The 16,113-nt window shown below is 37.5% G+C and overlaps 3 protein-coding genes across 3 annotated transcripts; 2 read left to right on the plus strand and 1 right to left on the minus strand.

The window, feature by feature from the left end:
• Positions 1 to 2,422: 2,422 nt before the first annotated feature.
• Positions 2,423 to 4,627, plus strand: GCK72_023360 (uncharacterized protein; the record flags this gene model as incomplete). The annotated part of the gene is made up of 7 exons (XM_003106763.2): positions 2,423 to 2,878; positions 3,416 to 3,490; positions 3,539 to 3,663; positions 3,714 to 3,852; positions 3,905 to 3,992; positions 4,042 to 4,129; positions 4,393 to 4,627. 7 exons carry the CDS (start codon positions 2,423 to 2,425, stop codon positions 4,625 to 4,627), a joined length of 1,206 nt encoding a protein of 401 aa, XP_003106811.2.
• A 473-nt stretch (positions 4,628 to 5,100) lies between these two features.
• Positions 5,101 to 10,769, minus strand: GCK72_023361 (uncharacterized protein; the record flags this gene model as incomplete). Its single annotated transcript, XM_053735360.1, has 23 exons — positions 5,101 to 5,410; positions 5,461 to 5,598; positions 5,643 to 5,802; positions 5,847 to 6,021; positions 6,065 to 6,166; positions 6,214 to 6,296; positions 6,343 to 6,436; positions 6,481 to 6,714; positions 6,757 to 7,254; positions 7,301 to 7,415; positions 7,462 to 7,582; positions 7,628 to 7,952; positions 8,020 to 8,279; positions 8,329 to 8,563; positions 8,612 to 8,869; positions 8,922 to 9,300; positions 9,350 to 9,476; positions 9,544 to 9,663; positions 9,711 to 9,897; positions 9,952 to 10,071; positions 10,156 to 10,296; positions 10,416 to 10,544; positions 10,599 to 10,769. The coding sequence occupies 23 exons, from the start codon at positions 10,767 to 10,769 to the stop codon at positions 5,101 to 5,103; spliced, it is 4,482 nt and encodes a 1,493-aa protein (XP_053578926.1).
• A 1,854-nt stretch (positions 10,770 to 12,623) lies between these two features.
• Positions 12,624 to 14,954, plus strand: GCK72_023362 (uncharacterized protein; the record flags this gene model as incomplete). Its single annotated transcript, XM_003106715.2, has 7 exons — positions 12,624 to 12,749; positions 12,798 to 12,915; positions 13,045 to 13,142; positions 13,189 to 13,512; positions 14,015 to 14,141; positions 14,271 to 14,353; positions 14,847 to 14,954. 7 exons carry the CDS (start codon positions 12,624 to 12,626, stop codon positions 14,952 to 14,954), a joined length of 984 nt encoding a protein of 327 aa, XP_003106763.1.
• Positions 14,955 to 16,113: the final 1,159 nt, after the last annotated feature.

Raw genomic sequence — 16,113 nt, forward strand, 5'->3', positions numbered from 1 at the left:
TTCTTGTGAAAGCGGTAGAAATTTCAAAAAAAGCGTCTGTCTAGGAAAACTGGACTGTGGGAAAACTAAATTAAAAATCTGCGTGAATAAAAACAAAACCAGAGCTATCTAAACTAATAAGTTCTCATTTATTTTTGACTGCGAACTAAATCAGAACATGTTAATTTAAAATTAAGTTTATGTTTTCATATTATTTTTTCTTCTGACAATTCATCCCTCTTTCAATCACACTTTGGAAGGGCCACGTTTTTGTGACAGGATATGCGAGACACGACAATAATTATGACGCGTCGGTGAGTCGGATACCGGGAGAAGTGGGCACGAGCTGAATATTGAAAACAGAGGAAGCCAGACTTTGTTTTGAAAGGTTCCCACGTTTTTAACGACGGTTTTGAGTGATTTTCCTTTTTATGTTTTCTCTCACTTCTTAACATAACTTGAAATTTTGTTTGTATAAAAAACAGTTTTCTAAAATTGTTTACTTTTTATCCTTTTGTCTCTGCCATACATATATCCAGAAAATAACATAAGACCCCTCTCACGCTAAGCTTTTCCAGAGTTTTTCTTGAAAGACTCTAAACTTCTCTTCAAAAACTCAATACCACCATTCTTTGGTCGTAAAGTCTACAAAAAGGTTGAAAAATGATTTCACGCGACTGCAATTCCCAATGGGGACAGACAGCCAGCTCTGCGTACCTCCAACAAGTTTCTCTGGTGCACTAGATATTTGTTACTTGCGTTTTCAAAGAAAAACCTATTTAGTCTATCTACCTCACCGAGTTTGACACACGGACCGAAAAAAACAAACAAAATGTTTTTTGGAGTGAAGTTGAAGAAAGATGCGCTTCATTTGGAGCAGCTTCTTCTCAATTTGCAGATAGAAGGGCAGTAGAAAAAAGAACACTGGTCCTTAGTAATTCTGGAAAATTGACCGAAAACCACTTGCGTCATACACGTCATATGTAGTAGTCGTTTTTCCTAATTTTTAGGAACAAGCTCCTAATTTTAAAACCATATTACAGTATGACTTTTTCCGATTGTTTCTGAACCTAGAACGTGCGAAGTGAAAATCTCTGAGGGCTCATAAACTTGTTCACACTTTTTTTGTTCTGATAAAGTGAAGCAAAACACATGCTTTTCTCATCCTCAGGGAGGGAGAAAATTGAGAGGCAAGGCAAAGAGCAAGCAAGAAAAAAGTTCGTTGGATAGGAAACTGGTGATTTCATTTCGCTTATTTCGTCTTGAACATCAGCAAAAAAAACGTTCCAAGAAAAAACCTCATCAGTTTCTACACGTATCCCAATTTATTCCACTCGTTCTGTATGACGCTCGACCAGCGAAAATTTGTGTTGCAAAGACTAAGATTACGGAACAAAAAAAAAGCAACCATACATTATTTTTGTTCCTGTTTGCCAAAAAATAAAAGCCAACTGCCAATCTTGATAATTTCATGTATCAAATTTCACAGTGAAAAAATTTACCGAAAATAATCCATCGAGTGTGAAAAGTTGATTTTTGTGTAAAAAAGCAAAAGTTTTTGTTCAAAATAATAAAGATAAAGGTTCAAAATTTTCTTTTTCACTGGTTTTTCAAAATGCAGTCTTGCATGACTAAAATTCTATTTTAGTTTTTTGGATACATGTTCAGCTGTATTAATCACTATAGTCACATATCCTTCTATCCCCCTATTTCGGTTTTTAATGCAATTTGGTGTAGTTTCCCTTAGGACACTTAGGGCCGCCTACCCAAAACACTAAAAGGCAAATCAAATTCTATGAAAAACAGTCAAAAGAGATGAGTTTCTGTGGGTGAGTTTCCATTGTTACTAGATATACTAAAAGTGTTGAACTGCTCGGATTTCTATTTTCTCTTGTTCTGTTCATCTTTTTCAATTTTTCTTTTTGGTACAAACGTTCATCAAAAGTGGCAGATGAGATGATCGCAGCAAATTTCCGAAATTCTTCTTCATTTCTTTTCTGGCCCATCGTCTCTTTCCCAATTCCTGATGCACGTTTCTTTTTTTGCTGCTCCGCGTAAACCGCTTCGTTTTTCCGAATGCACAAACGCCATGCTCTCCATTGAAGGCTCCGCCTTCCCATCCTCTTCGCCTATTTTTCTTAGTAAAGTGTTATTGTGAATGAAATCTCTTCATTTTCACATTTGAACTTTTTAATTTATCAAACTCACATACATTCTCTAAATTACTTTTTCTGGTTTTTGGGATAAGGTTTCTTCATATTTTTGAAAATTCTTGTTCAATCTTCTCAATTATCGTTAAAATAATTTAATCTTATTCTGCTTTTTGTATGTTTTTTCTACTTTTTCTTAACCAACTTCCGTCTTCGCACTCTTTTTCATCAAGCAATGTTGATACATTCAGTATAACTCATTACAGAGTACTCAAATGGTCATTTTAGAGAAAATGATTACCGATCCTAACAACGTGTCAGCAGTTATTGAGAAGTCTGCTGAGATGCTAAACTCGGTTCTGGCTACCAATTTGACGGGCGATATTTTGGAACAAACCACGACTCTGATGAGCACCCTCGATTCTGATGCATCACCACTTCATTGCTTCTCATGTCATCCAAAACTTTATTTCATTGTATTCGGACTTGTTTTTCTGAGCATAATCTGTTCCGGTGTCATCGGTAATGTGTTCATCGTATTCGTTATCATAATGGATCGGAAGTTGATGAGTTCTTCCGTAAACCAGTTTTTGCTCAACCTTGCCATTGCTGATCTTGGAAACTTGATTTTCTGCTCACCGGACGCAATACTGGTACTGATTGACCGTGGATGGTTGTTACCAAGTTTCGCTTGTCACGTTCTGCGTTTTCTTCAAGAATATTTCCTTTATGCCAGTGTTCTTCTTCAGGTACGTGTCCTAGTCTATTCGTAATTTTTTATTTCCAAAAACCCACGTAGACTTCCAAAAGAACCCCAAAATAATCATGTTTTCTATTCTGAAAGTTAGAATTTCCCACACTGCTCTGAAATTCATTTGTGTTCTGTTCATATTCAAACTAGTCCGGATTGAAAATGGAAACCGAGTCGTTTTCGTTCCCATCGTAACTGTTTTTCGGGGTTGTCAAGGTGCTGCACTGAACCGTGTCCTTATTATTTCCATTGGTGTGGATCGTTGAGAGAATGAGAAAGTAATGTTCAACATCGTTTTCTTATTATTCTCAAAAACTATTCATTCATGAAATTGTGACATTTAACACAATTATGAATTCTAGTTTCAACTTTTGAAGAGTTCACTTCTTTGTCTGCCTCATAGTTTTTGATCATCGGAACTTATGAAAAACTCAAACTTTCAAAAAGTTCTCTCAATTATTTCTAGCAGACAAACTGAGAACAAAACAAACAATTGTCAAAACACAATTAACATGTATGAAATCTTAAATTTCAGATGGCAATTGGAGTTGAAAGGTTTCTGGCGATTTGCTCACCGATGAGAATGCAACGATTCTCCACTAAGACAACGGTAATATAAATAGCCACAAACTTCAATCTAAACAACTTTCAGTTCCAGATTTCGGTGCTCGCCGGTGTTTGGTGTGTTGCCGCTTGTTTTGCATCCCCCTACTTTTTATACCAAGGCATCATTTTCCACAAGTTTTATTTCTGTTTCTGGAAAGGAATCTCCCATAAAACTAGGTACTCATATCCTCACTCTATTTACTTGTTTTTCACGTTTTATTTTGCAGAATGTACTTCAAATACTGCGAGTTGATTGTTCTTTATGCGATACCACTCGTTTTTCTAACCGTTCTCTATTCCATCATGTGTCGTGTTCTCTGGGGAAAGGAAGGTGGTAACCACAATATTGCTAACCACAGCCAACAAGTAAGTTACCAAGAATTAGAACGACAGTAATTATAACCTATTGCTTACTCAGGAAGCTATTCTTAAACTCCGTCGATCAGTTGTCAAAATGCTCATAATCTCAATGCTTCTATATTTCCTCTGCTACACTCCAATTCAAGGTATTTCAACTGTTTAATTATATTCAAAACTTTCAAAGTTATATTTCAGTATTGTTTATGATTGAAAAATTATTGGATTACAACGTTCAGCTTCCACAATGGCTGCGCCTGTTACTCAACGTACTTTCAGTGATGAGGTGAGTAGGAGTTCTCACACAACAATTGTCTTTTATCTTGTTTTAACACATTTCTCATTTCTCACTGCTCTCCGTAACCTTCAGCGCTTTCTTCATTTTTCTGCTTCTTTTAAACACACCATTACATTTTTTTCAAAGATTTTTGCCCCGAGGTCAAAAAGCGCGCCGAAAGTTGAAGGAGAAACGCATTTAGCTCTTTTCAATTTTGAAGAATAATCAAATGCAACTCAGAGAATAGAGTGACCACAAGGCCAATTTTCCAGTTCCTCCACCAATCCCATCGTCTACATCATCTGTTGCCGTCACTTCCGCCTACGCCTCCGCGACGCTGCCGCCGCATTGTCCGCCTTCTGCTGCTGGTTGTTCCCGTCGTTCACTAAATCGGAATATGAATGTGTCGATGAAACAATGACCACAAAGCTCTCCCGTTCTCCGTATGTCTCGTTTCGCAGCTCTCGCCGCCAGAATTCACGTGCAAACCTTTCAACGCTTCTTTGAATAATTTTTGCTTTGGATTATGCTTTTTCCTTGTTCTCTTTGTTCTCTTTTCCATTATTTGTATCTTGAAGTTTCTACCCTTTCCGGGTTTCTTTCTCTGTCGGACTTTATCAAGCACTTTGCCAGAAAATGTTTCTGGTGAATTACCCTTCTTTGACACATTCATCTCAGATCATTATGCACCGCTTTAGGTCTCTTCTTGATCTCTGAACGCTTTGCTTCTGCGAAAAATAAATCTAAACAATTTTGACCTACAATTTTACTCAATAAACAATTTAAAACAACAAAATATTCTTCTTTGGAGAAAAAATGAATACATTAGTGGGTGGCATCAAAAATCGCAAATTTGCATTTTCAGGTCAACTAGTGAGAAAGTTTATGTTGGGAATTGAAAAACAAAAACTGCCAAAAACAGGTTTATTAATTTGGAACAAATATAATGATTATATGAAAGAAAAAAAAACAAACAACAATCAACCGACGATTTTAGCTGATTTAGCGAGACCATAGAATTTTGAGTTTTTGTTTTTGAGTAGTTCCGCAGGAATACCATCTTCCACAATTCTTCCAGCTTCCATTACAATGATTCTGTCATAATCCATGATTGTATGTAATCTGTGAGCAATAGTGATGATGGTTGAGTCCGCAAACTTTTCTCTGATTGTAGCTTGAACCATGGCATCCGTTCTGTTGTCAATGCCGGCAGTGGCTTCATCCAAAACAAGTACTTTGGATTTTCTAAGAAGTGCTCGTGTAAGACATAACAGTTGACGCTGTCCGACACTGGAAAAATATGTTGATTATTGAAAAAAAATCTCTGAAAATCAATCTACCTGAAGTTTTCACCACCCTCTGCAACTTGACTCTCGAGCTTTTGTGGCAAAAGTTCTACGTGTGCTTTCAAGTTTGAGTTTTCTAGCGCAGCCCAAAGTTGTTGGTCACTGAATTGCCCTTTCGGGTCAATATTGAATCTGAAATTATTATTAGCTCTATGATTTTTTGATAGATTCCTAACCTCAATGTATTGGCAAACAGTACATTTTCTTGTGGAATAATAGTCAACTTTTCTCTAAGGTCGTGAAGTCCGATGTGTGAAGTGATGGTTTGGTCAATAGAAATATGTCCTTCTGCTGCCTCAACAATTCGGAACAGAGCCAGAGCCAATGAAGATTTTCCTAGAAAGTGAAATCACAAATTGAAAGCCAAATATGAGTCTTACCTGCTCCAGTTCTACCACAAACTCCAACTTTTTGTCCGGGAAGGATGTTGAGACTGATCTGTTTCAATACCAAATCCAATTCATCACGATATCTACAGGAATAATCTTCAATATTTACAGCTCCACCAATTGGCCACGCCTGTGGGAGATTGTAGCCTTCCATACGCCATGATGCCTATAATGGTGAATGGATAATCTATCAAAGAGACGGAAAATACCTCGTTTTTGGTTTTGCTGTACTCATCGATTCTTTCCACCGATACAACATTTGTCTCTACATCGTTGATAGTTCTTACAAACATGTTCAGCATAAAAGTGATCTGAAAAGAGTTTTGATTTTCTTAAAAGATTCGACTTCTCAACTCACGTTCAAACTGTAAGAAACCGATAGACCGAGCATACCGGCAGTGAGGCCAGACTCTTTACCCAAAATTGCAAGTATCGATGCAGCTAAAAACAAAACGTTAAAAATACTATTTGGTAGCAGATGACTTACCAAAAATAACAATGTTTCCCAGCAACTCGAGTCTAATTGACAACCAACGGTTAGACATTTGGGAGTAATAATTACATCTAACATGAGTGTTCAACTGCAATTCGGATACATATACTCAACAATTCAATGAGTACTTACATGAACATCATTTCTTCTGATAAACTCATCGTTCCATTGGAAAGCTCTTACTGTTGATATACCTTGCAAAGTTTCAGAGAAATTTGAGAATATTGGAGAACGAGTGACAGATGCAATTCTCTGAAGTTGACGAGTACTCTTGATGGAGTACTTGAGTACGTAGTAGTAAATTATGTATACTGGAATGATGATGACAATGAACAATGGAGTTGTGTAAGTGACGATGATTACAGTCTGGAATATATACTTATTTCGGAAATTTGATTCAATAGTTACCTGGAACATGTTCATGAAAGAGATGACTAAAAATCTGAATGAGCTGCTAAGACGAAGATCCACAACTTCCATGTCCTTAGCGAGTCTGTTGATGATTCTACCAATTGGAGTGACATCAAAGTATGACAGAGGATTTCTCAAAACGTTATGAAGAAGTGGTCTGTGAAGATTTCTAGATGCAGCAACACCACCGAGAAGTAGCAAGGAAAGTGAGAAGAATAAGAAAAACACTTCAGTTACTCCAAATGCTGCATATACACCTAGTCGGACTCCAACTGACAACGTATCCGGATGTGTCACATCAATGTTTGCGTCAGACCATGCAGTAAGCCACAAACTTCTTCCCATTGCAAATGAAATATTTAGAACCACAGCAATAAAATATGGTAGCACGTATTTCAATAGTCCCATCGATTTGAAATACAGCATATAGATTCCAGGTTTCACTCTACCAATAGCCGCTTCTTCTTTGGTGATCAGTACGTCAGGTTTCTTTCTCTGGAGATATATAATGGAATTTTTCAAAACTTCAAACTCGACGAACCTCAAGAATACTCGACTTTGACTTCTTTCTTGATACTTTGGAAAGTTTGGAGAGTCTGGACATTCTGCTACTAGAACCGATTGCTGCTGGCAACTGATCTTCCACTTCATCGCCACTGAAACTCAATTTTTTACGTCATATAGCTGAAGCTCCAAACATACCTTTCTTCTTCCTCTGACTCCTGAGCCTGCGCGTACTCATTGTCCACTTCTTGAAGATATTCTCTTGCCTCATCATCAGCTAACAATTCATCATATGTTCCACAGTGAATGATCCGACCATCTAAGAATAATAAAATAAAATAAATATTGAAATTCAGAACCTCACCTTTCATGACAATAATTTTTCCAGACTCTTGTAAAAAGGAAGTGCAGTTTGTGACGAGAAGTCTTGTAGTGTGAGACAACATTCCATTTGGACCAATGATATTATCGAATATGTGCTTTCCAACGTGGGCATCTACTGCAGAAAGAGGGTCGTCCAAGAAGTATACGTCTTTGCTTTGGTAAACTGCTCGAGCCAAGGCAATGCGAGCTTTCTGACCACCAGAAAGATTGATTCCTTTTTCTCCGATTTCTGTTTCATCTCCGTCGGGAAGTTGTTTAAAATCATCACTGAGAGCACATGCGTCCACAACTTTTTTGTACAATACCTGAAGCAAAATAAGAATTTTTTAGATAGACAAAACTTACATCATTCATATCAGCTTGCATCAAAACGTTCTTTTTCAATGATTGATTCAAAATCCATGGCTGTTGTGAAAGATAAGCCACAGATCCTCTCACTCCGACGTATCCACAGATCTTTTCCATTTCTCCAAGAGCTGCCAGAAGAAGACTAGACTTTCCACTTCCAACTGATCCGACAATAGTAACAAGTTCCTTCGAGCCGACCAGTAGTTCAATGTCACTCAGGATACGAGGCTCTGTAGGGTCCCATGAAAATGAGCCAGAGTGAACTTCTACAGTATTAGAGTACACTAAAATTCAGATAATTTGATTATTGTAGCTAAAAAAAATAAAACATACATTCTCCTCTGATCTCCTTGTCAATTGCAGTCGGGTCAACTTCTTTCTCACACAAGAAAGTACGAACTCTCTTGTTAGAAACAACAAGTTGCACCGTTTGAGCAACTAAATCTGCCGCCATCATTAGTGGTCCACGAAGCAAATTGAACAATGACAGTGAGACGAACGCAATGTTTGGAGTTAGAACGTTCTTAGGATCAATCAAAACAAAAACAGTGAACGTTGCGAGGGCTACCTAAAAAAGACAAGACCTACACAAAATTAATAAGAAACTTGAACATACAAAAACTGGAGCTCCCACGTTCAAACAGTCTGCAAAGGTTTTGAGGAGAGAACTTTGCTTGATCATTTTCAACTCTTTGCCTCGCACTTGTTCAATTGTTTCTTCCATTGCAGTTTCCCAAGCAGACAATTTCACTACTTTGATGCCATTCAATACTTCATTAATCAGACGGATTCTTTCATCTTTGTATTTCATCAATCTAATTTGCCAGCGTTTAGTAATGATAGATACACCAATGTTGATAGGGACAATGCTTAACTGCAATTTCAGATTTGTTCACTATGCAACGTTTCTACAGAAAGAATCCTACCATGACCACAATTCCAGCCCAAACAGCAACGCCAATAGTTTGCCATAGTAAAACCATACAAACAATAATTTGGAACGGACTGCTCCAATACTGTTGAAGTTGTGGAGTGATCATTCGGAAACGGTCCACATCAATTGAAAGAATGTTGACCATTTCTCCAATCGTCCTCTCTCTTCTGGCAGTGTTCGAAAGAAGTAGGGATTTCTCGTATACAGCACAACTTAACATTGTCTGTATTTTGGCTCCAATTCTAGTCATCGCAATGAAGTATGTGTTCATGAACAGAGATTTAGCTTGACCGGCAAAGAACATCGCTACGGCAAGACCAATTCCGTAGATCAAAGGTGCATCAGGAGTTTCGATAAATGTGATGAGAAAACTAAAATTAAATAGCCATTAATTTCCAACAATATGTATTGTGCACTCACTTTAAAAACATCGGGTTAGCAAACTGCAACAAATCAGACAAAAACTTGATGAATGAACCTCCCAAAAGCTCCCATTTCATTATTTGCCACAAGGTTACAATAACTGATGGTTGGACAATCACACGATCTGAATTAGAAAATTATTGCCACAAAACCTATCACAAAAAAAATTGAAAAATACAAACAATACTAACCACTATCATCACGATTCACAGCACCATAATTATTGAAAGTGCCCAAAAGTGGAGCCTTCTCGCTACCAGTTCTTGATCTTTCGCGTTTCTCATCTAATTTAATCTGTTTTTCACGGGCACCTGTAAAAAAAGTTCTGCATGGATTTTCGATTTATGTCATTCCATACTCTCTGACTGTTTCAGCCACTCGGTCTTCCATCTAGCCTTAAGATACTCTTGATCCATTTGACTGTCCAGTTCAAAAACATCTTCCGTTTCTAACGTTCTCTTACTACCCAAATCAATGATTCGTGTAAACCAAAGTAATAGTTGTCTGCTGATAAAGTTTGCATTTTCTTCCGGACATTTAGAATTCTAAAACCATGTTATATTTTCTTAGAATGTGTTCAATGATCAGATTCTCTCTACCTGATATGATTTTGGCATTGGGAAAGGATCGGAAACAAAATGAAGTACAAATTCGGCGACCACCAAGGGAAAATACGTCAAGTACGCCACATAGCGGAAGAAGTCGATTCGGGCAACAAGCTGCAATATCAAAATGGTTTATGAGATCTCCGTGAGAAATTTGATAGTTCAAATAAAATAACATAAACAATTTGGCAAACTCACTTCTGGTTGGCTTCCTGTAGTCATCCATTGGTAGAATTCAGGAGCTGCGGAAATAGCAAACAGCATCCAGATGCAAAATAACGGTCCAGAAGAGTGAATTCCAGCACGTCGTACTTCATTTGTTGCAATTAATAAAGCAAGCTGTAAAGAAATAGTTTGATCTGATTATTTCAACAAACATCAACACACACTTTTTCAATCCCCACTTCAAAATGTTTCACCAAATTTAATTAGTTTTTATTTCTATTTTTGCAACATACCAAAGTAAAACAATGAAAGAACGGATATATGAACAGGTCAGCGGTCACGTTTTTGTGTTCAAAGAGAGATTCCCACACCGCGAGAAGGAAAACGAACAGTCGGTCAATGATCAGCAGGCTGGCAACAAACTGCAACGAAACGGAAAATGTTTAGACGATCTCTCAACACTATAGTTTACTTACCCATTTCAAACTCATTAACGTGGACCATGGAAGTGGACTAAGACGGCTTGTTTTACAATCATGGATTATAACAGGTGTAAGAATCCAGAAGAATATAGAAGGAACAACTACATAACTGTTGGGAAGGTCGACACTTATGGGAGGACCCGTTGAGTTGAAAAAACTTTCCATCTGAAAATAATATGGAAAAAAGTACATTAATATTTGGTTAAAGAGGTTTACGGCAAAATGGTTATATAAAAGAAAAAGTATACAAAAAGTGAAAACAATTGTTGTGATGTTAATGCTATCATGCTATCAGTAGGCATAGAGACTCAAGTCTAAAAGTGTGCATGTCAACTTCACAGTGACAAAACGTCAAGATAAGACAAGCCTGCGGACCTCGTGGACAATGAATGAAAACTGTGGTAAATATGTGGTTTGTGCAAGTTGAATACACAGACAGAGCTTGACTAGAAAACTACATTGTTGTTGATCTGCTGCAATACAGAGAAGAGAAGGTGACAGATAAGGTGTAGTAGACACGGAACACAATGGATAATGACATTTCGTCATTATTGGCGTAGATGTATGGGGAAAGAGCAAAAAAGGTAAAGAAGGAAAGGGGGGGAGGTTATGCGCCTTGTGAACGTTCTCTGAGTCTCCCTGACATCAAGAAAAACGTTTGTAGTATGAGAAGTACTAATAATGAAATAAAAGTATTTGTACAAAGATGATAGGAAAAAATAAGAGAAAGATTTGTCATCCAGATGAAATTATCTTTATAATTCAAAAATCCTAAAAAAAACAGACTTAAAAATAAATATCGAGAAGTGAGAAAAAGATAGAAAATGATACCAAAAACATCAACACCACGTTGCCCCCATTGTTGTTGATCTCAAACATAACACAAAACAACTGGATCAACTTCAATAAAAGATGAACACTATTCTATTCTCACGCTGATCATAAAACTACGTTTTTTTTGAATAGATGTTAGTGATATGTACCGATTCAGTGATCATCTTCCTTTCTCTGAGAAGTTTTAGGGGGTTTCCCCTCTCCTCCCACTGCCCTGAATTGTAGATTTTATGAGTCTGCGTCTTAGTTTCACAAAAATATTTTTTTCATTGTTTGCATTTGGGTTGCTTACTCCGTGATGAAAGTTTTTGAACTGATGTTATTAGACTTTTGGTCTTTTTAGTCCCTGCAAAGGTTGGCTGAAAATTGAAATAATAGAAACTAAATAGAGATCAATTACAAAATATTTTGGTCTGATGTTTGAGATTTTGGATTAGTCTCTAAAAAATCAAAAAATGAACAAGAAAGTTGTGTGTAGTCTGAAATTGCATACTGTAATGGGTTTCATGTTAATTGATGGAACCAATTATCATATTCATAAGATATTCATCCCGCTCTTGTTTACAACTTTCTGTTGATATCTTATCTGACAGCCTCCCCTTTTATGTCCCTCATATCTTCTTTCTCTTTGATTTTTCTCTTCCTCCTCATTCTTAACCTTTCCAGACATTGCTTGATCATCAAATGGTTCAGCTTAGAAAGAAAAGAAAAAGAAAGAGAAGGGATCCGTTCGGAGTGATAAATGCGTGTCAATTAGTGGAGCTCTCTTCTCGTCGGGGCGCCTGTTTGATGATAATGCAAGAAGAGTTGGGGGGATTGAAAACGACGAAAAATGCACTTGCATTACACTATATCTCTCAAGTTGCCTCATTTCTTCCGTTTTATGACTTTTTATCATTCTCTTGTTTTATTTTTGTTTTAGTGAGATTTAATTTGAATTACCGAAATAAAATGTTTGATTTAAACTGAACAATTTTTATTGTGCGGATGATAGGCAACGGGTCTATGAGACGGATTTCTCGTTACACAAAACACAACAATCCCTCTTTTTCTTGGGACCTTCAGATCAAATTTCTGAGACTTTTTATCTGATTTTTTCAACTAACTCACAGAAAAACATTTCATCATTTTTATACTTTCCATTACTGATTTTAATTTCCGCTCACATACTCATATTTTCAGACAATGCGACTGCTTATACTATTGTTACTCAGTTTTCATGCCGCTTATTGTGCTTTGGACACCGCAGCGGTTATTGCCATTCAAACTGAAATCAACAAACATAGCGCTGATATTGAGATGATTCTTGATGTAAGTTACTCCATCAAATATTGACTATTCTAGTTTGTACATTTCTAGCATGTCAAAAACTTAAATGCTCGTGTTTCTGATCTTGGACGCCCCGGACCACCAGGCATGAATGGATCCCCAGGATTTCCAGGATCAAAAGGAGAAAAGGGAGAACGTGCAGAGGATGGTGAGTTGACAGTGTGCGTAGTGAAACTCACGTACTGATTCTCTTATCAGGTCTATGTGTTCTTTTGATTTTTCATCAATGAAGTGGTTGGAAGTGAAATAGGGAAAAGTAAAATAAACTAACGTTAAGGTATGAGCGGAAGAGACGGAATGCAAGGTATTCCCGGAGTCAAGGGAGACATGGGACCAATTGGACCAACTGGCATGAAGGGAGATAAGGGTTCAATGGTAGGCTACACTTCTCTTTACAAATAATGATGACACTGTTTTGTAGGGTTTCCCGGGACAAAAAGGAGATGGCGGTAATTCTGGTGTTCCTGGACTCAAGGGAGATACTGGAATTCCCGGAAAAGTTGGAGAACCAGGATCCACTGGACAACCAGGATCAAAAGGAGAGAAGGGAATGGAAGGACTGCCAGGAACGAATGGATTGCCAGGAGCCCCTGGATGGCCAGGAAGTAAGGGAGAAGACGGACTACCAGGAAGACCTGGATCTCCAGGGTTTCCTGGAAAAAAGGGAGATGGTGGTGTTGGAGGTGTCCCAGGAGTACCTGGAATGATCGGAGAACGAGGATTGCCAGGAGCACCAGGAGCACAGGTATGTTATGACTTATGTCTAGTTAAACAAAAGGGAATAGTTTATCTGTGATTTTATGGTGATGATGATAGGTTTGTTGATTTGAAATTGACTCACAGTATGATTCGAATATATTCGAAACGTTTCGAATAACCTTTTTGGCTGACACAAATCACAAGTCACAACAACAATAATACGCAATTTTCAAACATGTTCGAGATCATTTGTATGCAGTTTGCTACTGTCTATATTGACTCGTTTTGTTGAGCAAATATTATAAGTTTTTTTTTATTTTTCCAATCCGTTCGTTTACCCTCTGCAATGTCAGTCAAAAATCAAGAACATTTTTGGGCACGTGAAAAGTGGATCAACTTGTTTTTCTAACGATACAGGCAAGGAAGTGAACAAAGATACTAACCAAACACATACAGGTCATCACAAACTATATGCATGATCAGTATCAAAATTTGTACTTTTTTCAGTTGGATACGACAACAATAACAAACATATTTATATTTTTCAGGGAATGATGGGACCAATTGGGCCACCAGGACAACTTGGATTACCAGGACCAAAGGGTGACACTGGTCCAGCCGGACTCCCAGGAAGCAAAGGAGACCAAGGAAAAGACGGAATTCCAGGACTTCCAGGTAAATCTAAATTAAAGATTTAATAATTCACCAAACATATATTCTCATCTTACTTTTTGTACAAAGTCCATCTTTGATCCTCTGCCCATATTTCATTCCGTCATCATTTAATCCTATTATGTTTGTCAGGTTGGATTGTAAACGACAAAGGATACTGCATCCTGGCGCTTGGCAACTGTCCCCCAGCTTTCACTCAAATTGGAGCCTACCAGGTTTGGACACACTTTACACTGCCATCGCTTTTTTTTGCTGTCTGTCTAAAGACATCTAGTTTGACGCAAAAGTGCGAAGGCATCTGCGTCACAAGATAGTTTCAAAGTTTTTTCTTGTCACATTCGTCCCATTTTTTTCCTGGCAGAAGAAAAAGAAAACAACATGCATAGGCAAAGAAAGTTTCTGCGAACCAACCAACTTTCGCTTTCCGAACAAAACTTCTACCACTCTTTGTTACTAGAAGGAAATTGAAATTGACTCATTGCGGTTGATGAAACACGTTTGGCACGAGGAAAAAAATAGTAAAAAGCAAATTGAAATGAAGGGTGGCAAACTTTTACGGTCCTATAATTAGCCGTCTATGATGAGTCAATAAATTTCAAAGAAAGTGAAGTATTGGTTCAAATTTCAAGTTCACACAATTCCACCCTTCACTTTCAGAAACATACATTATATTTTTGCATGTCAAATTGAAAACCAAGTGTTCTTCAGGCGCACGTTGACAATTATCGCTTCGGAGACTATTCGCTGGTCAAGTCATCCGGCATTGGAGGAAACGAAGAACAATTCGCTTTGAAAGTTCATGCTTGCTGCCGATAATTACAAGGTGGTCCAAAAGGCGGTTCATTACAAAAAATGGCTAGTTCAAAAGAAACAAGAAACACCTCATTATTTTCATATATTCTCACATACTACTTCAATAAATGTTTGTTTGGTTTTTATGTTTGGTCAGACAAGTTGAATTTATTAAAATGAGGAGACTAAGTGCGTTCGGGGGTCACTTCTTCAATTTTTCCGCATTTTCAAGAACACTTGAGAGAAAAATATTTTATTAACCGTATATTGCCCTTATAAAAGTTGCCAACATGAAATGGTTAACACGAAATATGTCTGACCGTACCATATTTTTCTGTCGTAATTCTCCCGAAGTTATCATTTTGACTACTCCTAAAGTTGCGTCACTGTTCATGTCGGCATTACTCAAATTCCATGGCATCCCTTTGTCTGTCTCCCTCGGGACAACGTGTTCCATTACTAATGTACATACAGAAGACGGAGGAAAAGCGTAACCGTATCCTTCCTCCTCTCTATTTTCAAAATGACTGTTGGCAAAGAAGTGAATTTCGTTAATTGCGGGGTCTGTTATAAAAAGAAAGGAAAGTGCACGGAAAGACACTCACCTACCTAATTCTCGACATTGGCAAACCCCTTTCTCACCTTTGTTCATCTTTCTCTATATAAGTAATTTTTCTTGAAATAACACCATTCGAACCCGGAAATGACCAAAGGAATAGTTCCCTCGTTCCGTACTGATGTTCTTTTCTTGTTAAGCATGCATGATTCGAATGATTTCATTTGTTTCCGGTGTCTGGAATAATCAGAAAACCAAATAGTTCTTGAACCAACCAATGCTATTAATTTAATACTAAACAATCATGTTCACTTTGCACCTGCATTCCATTTTTGGGTCTCCTACATCATAATTTGAAGTTTCGAAAATGACAGAAACCCCCGGAATGGACTTTTGGTTTCTGATTCAATCTGATGATTTAAAAAAAAGAAGATTGGAAAGTGATTCTAGAGGACTTTATTCTCTAAAAAGTGAGAAAAAACTGTCTCACTCGTGCTGTGATAATCCTCGATTCGGATCTAGCCCCTGAGCGTGACTGGTATAAAACCGGCGAACGCGACAAGCAGTTATGCAATTGACAAAAGCTTCTTTCGATTTTTTGGGCTTACTTTCAATGAAGAATTATTT

This window comes from Caenorhabditis remanei, chromosome X, assembly GCF_010183535.1.
Source record: "Caenorhabditis remanei strain PX506 chromosome X, whole genome shotgun sequence".
Taxonomy (NCBI): domain Eukaryota; kingdom Metazoa; phylum Nematoda; class Chromadorea; order Rhabditida; family Rhabditidae; genus Caenorhabditis; species Caenorhabditis remanei.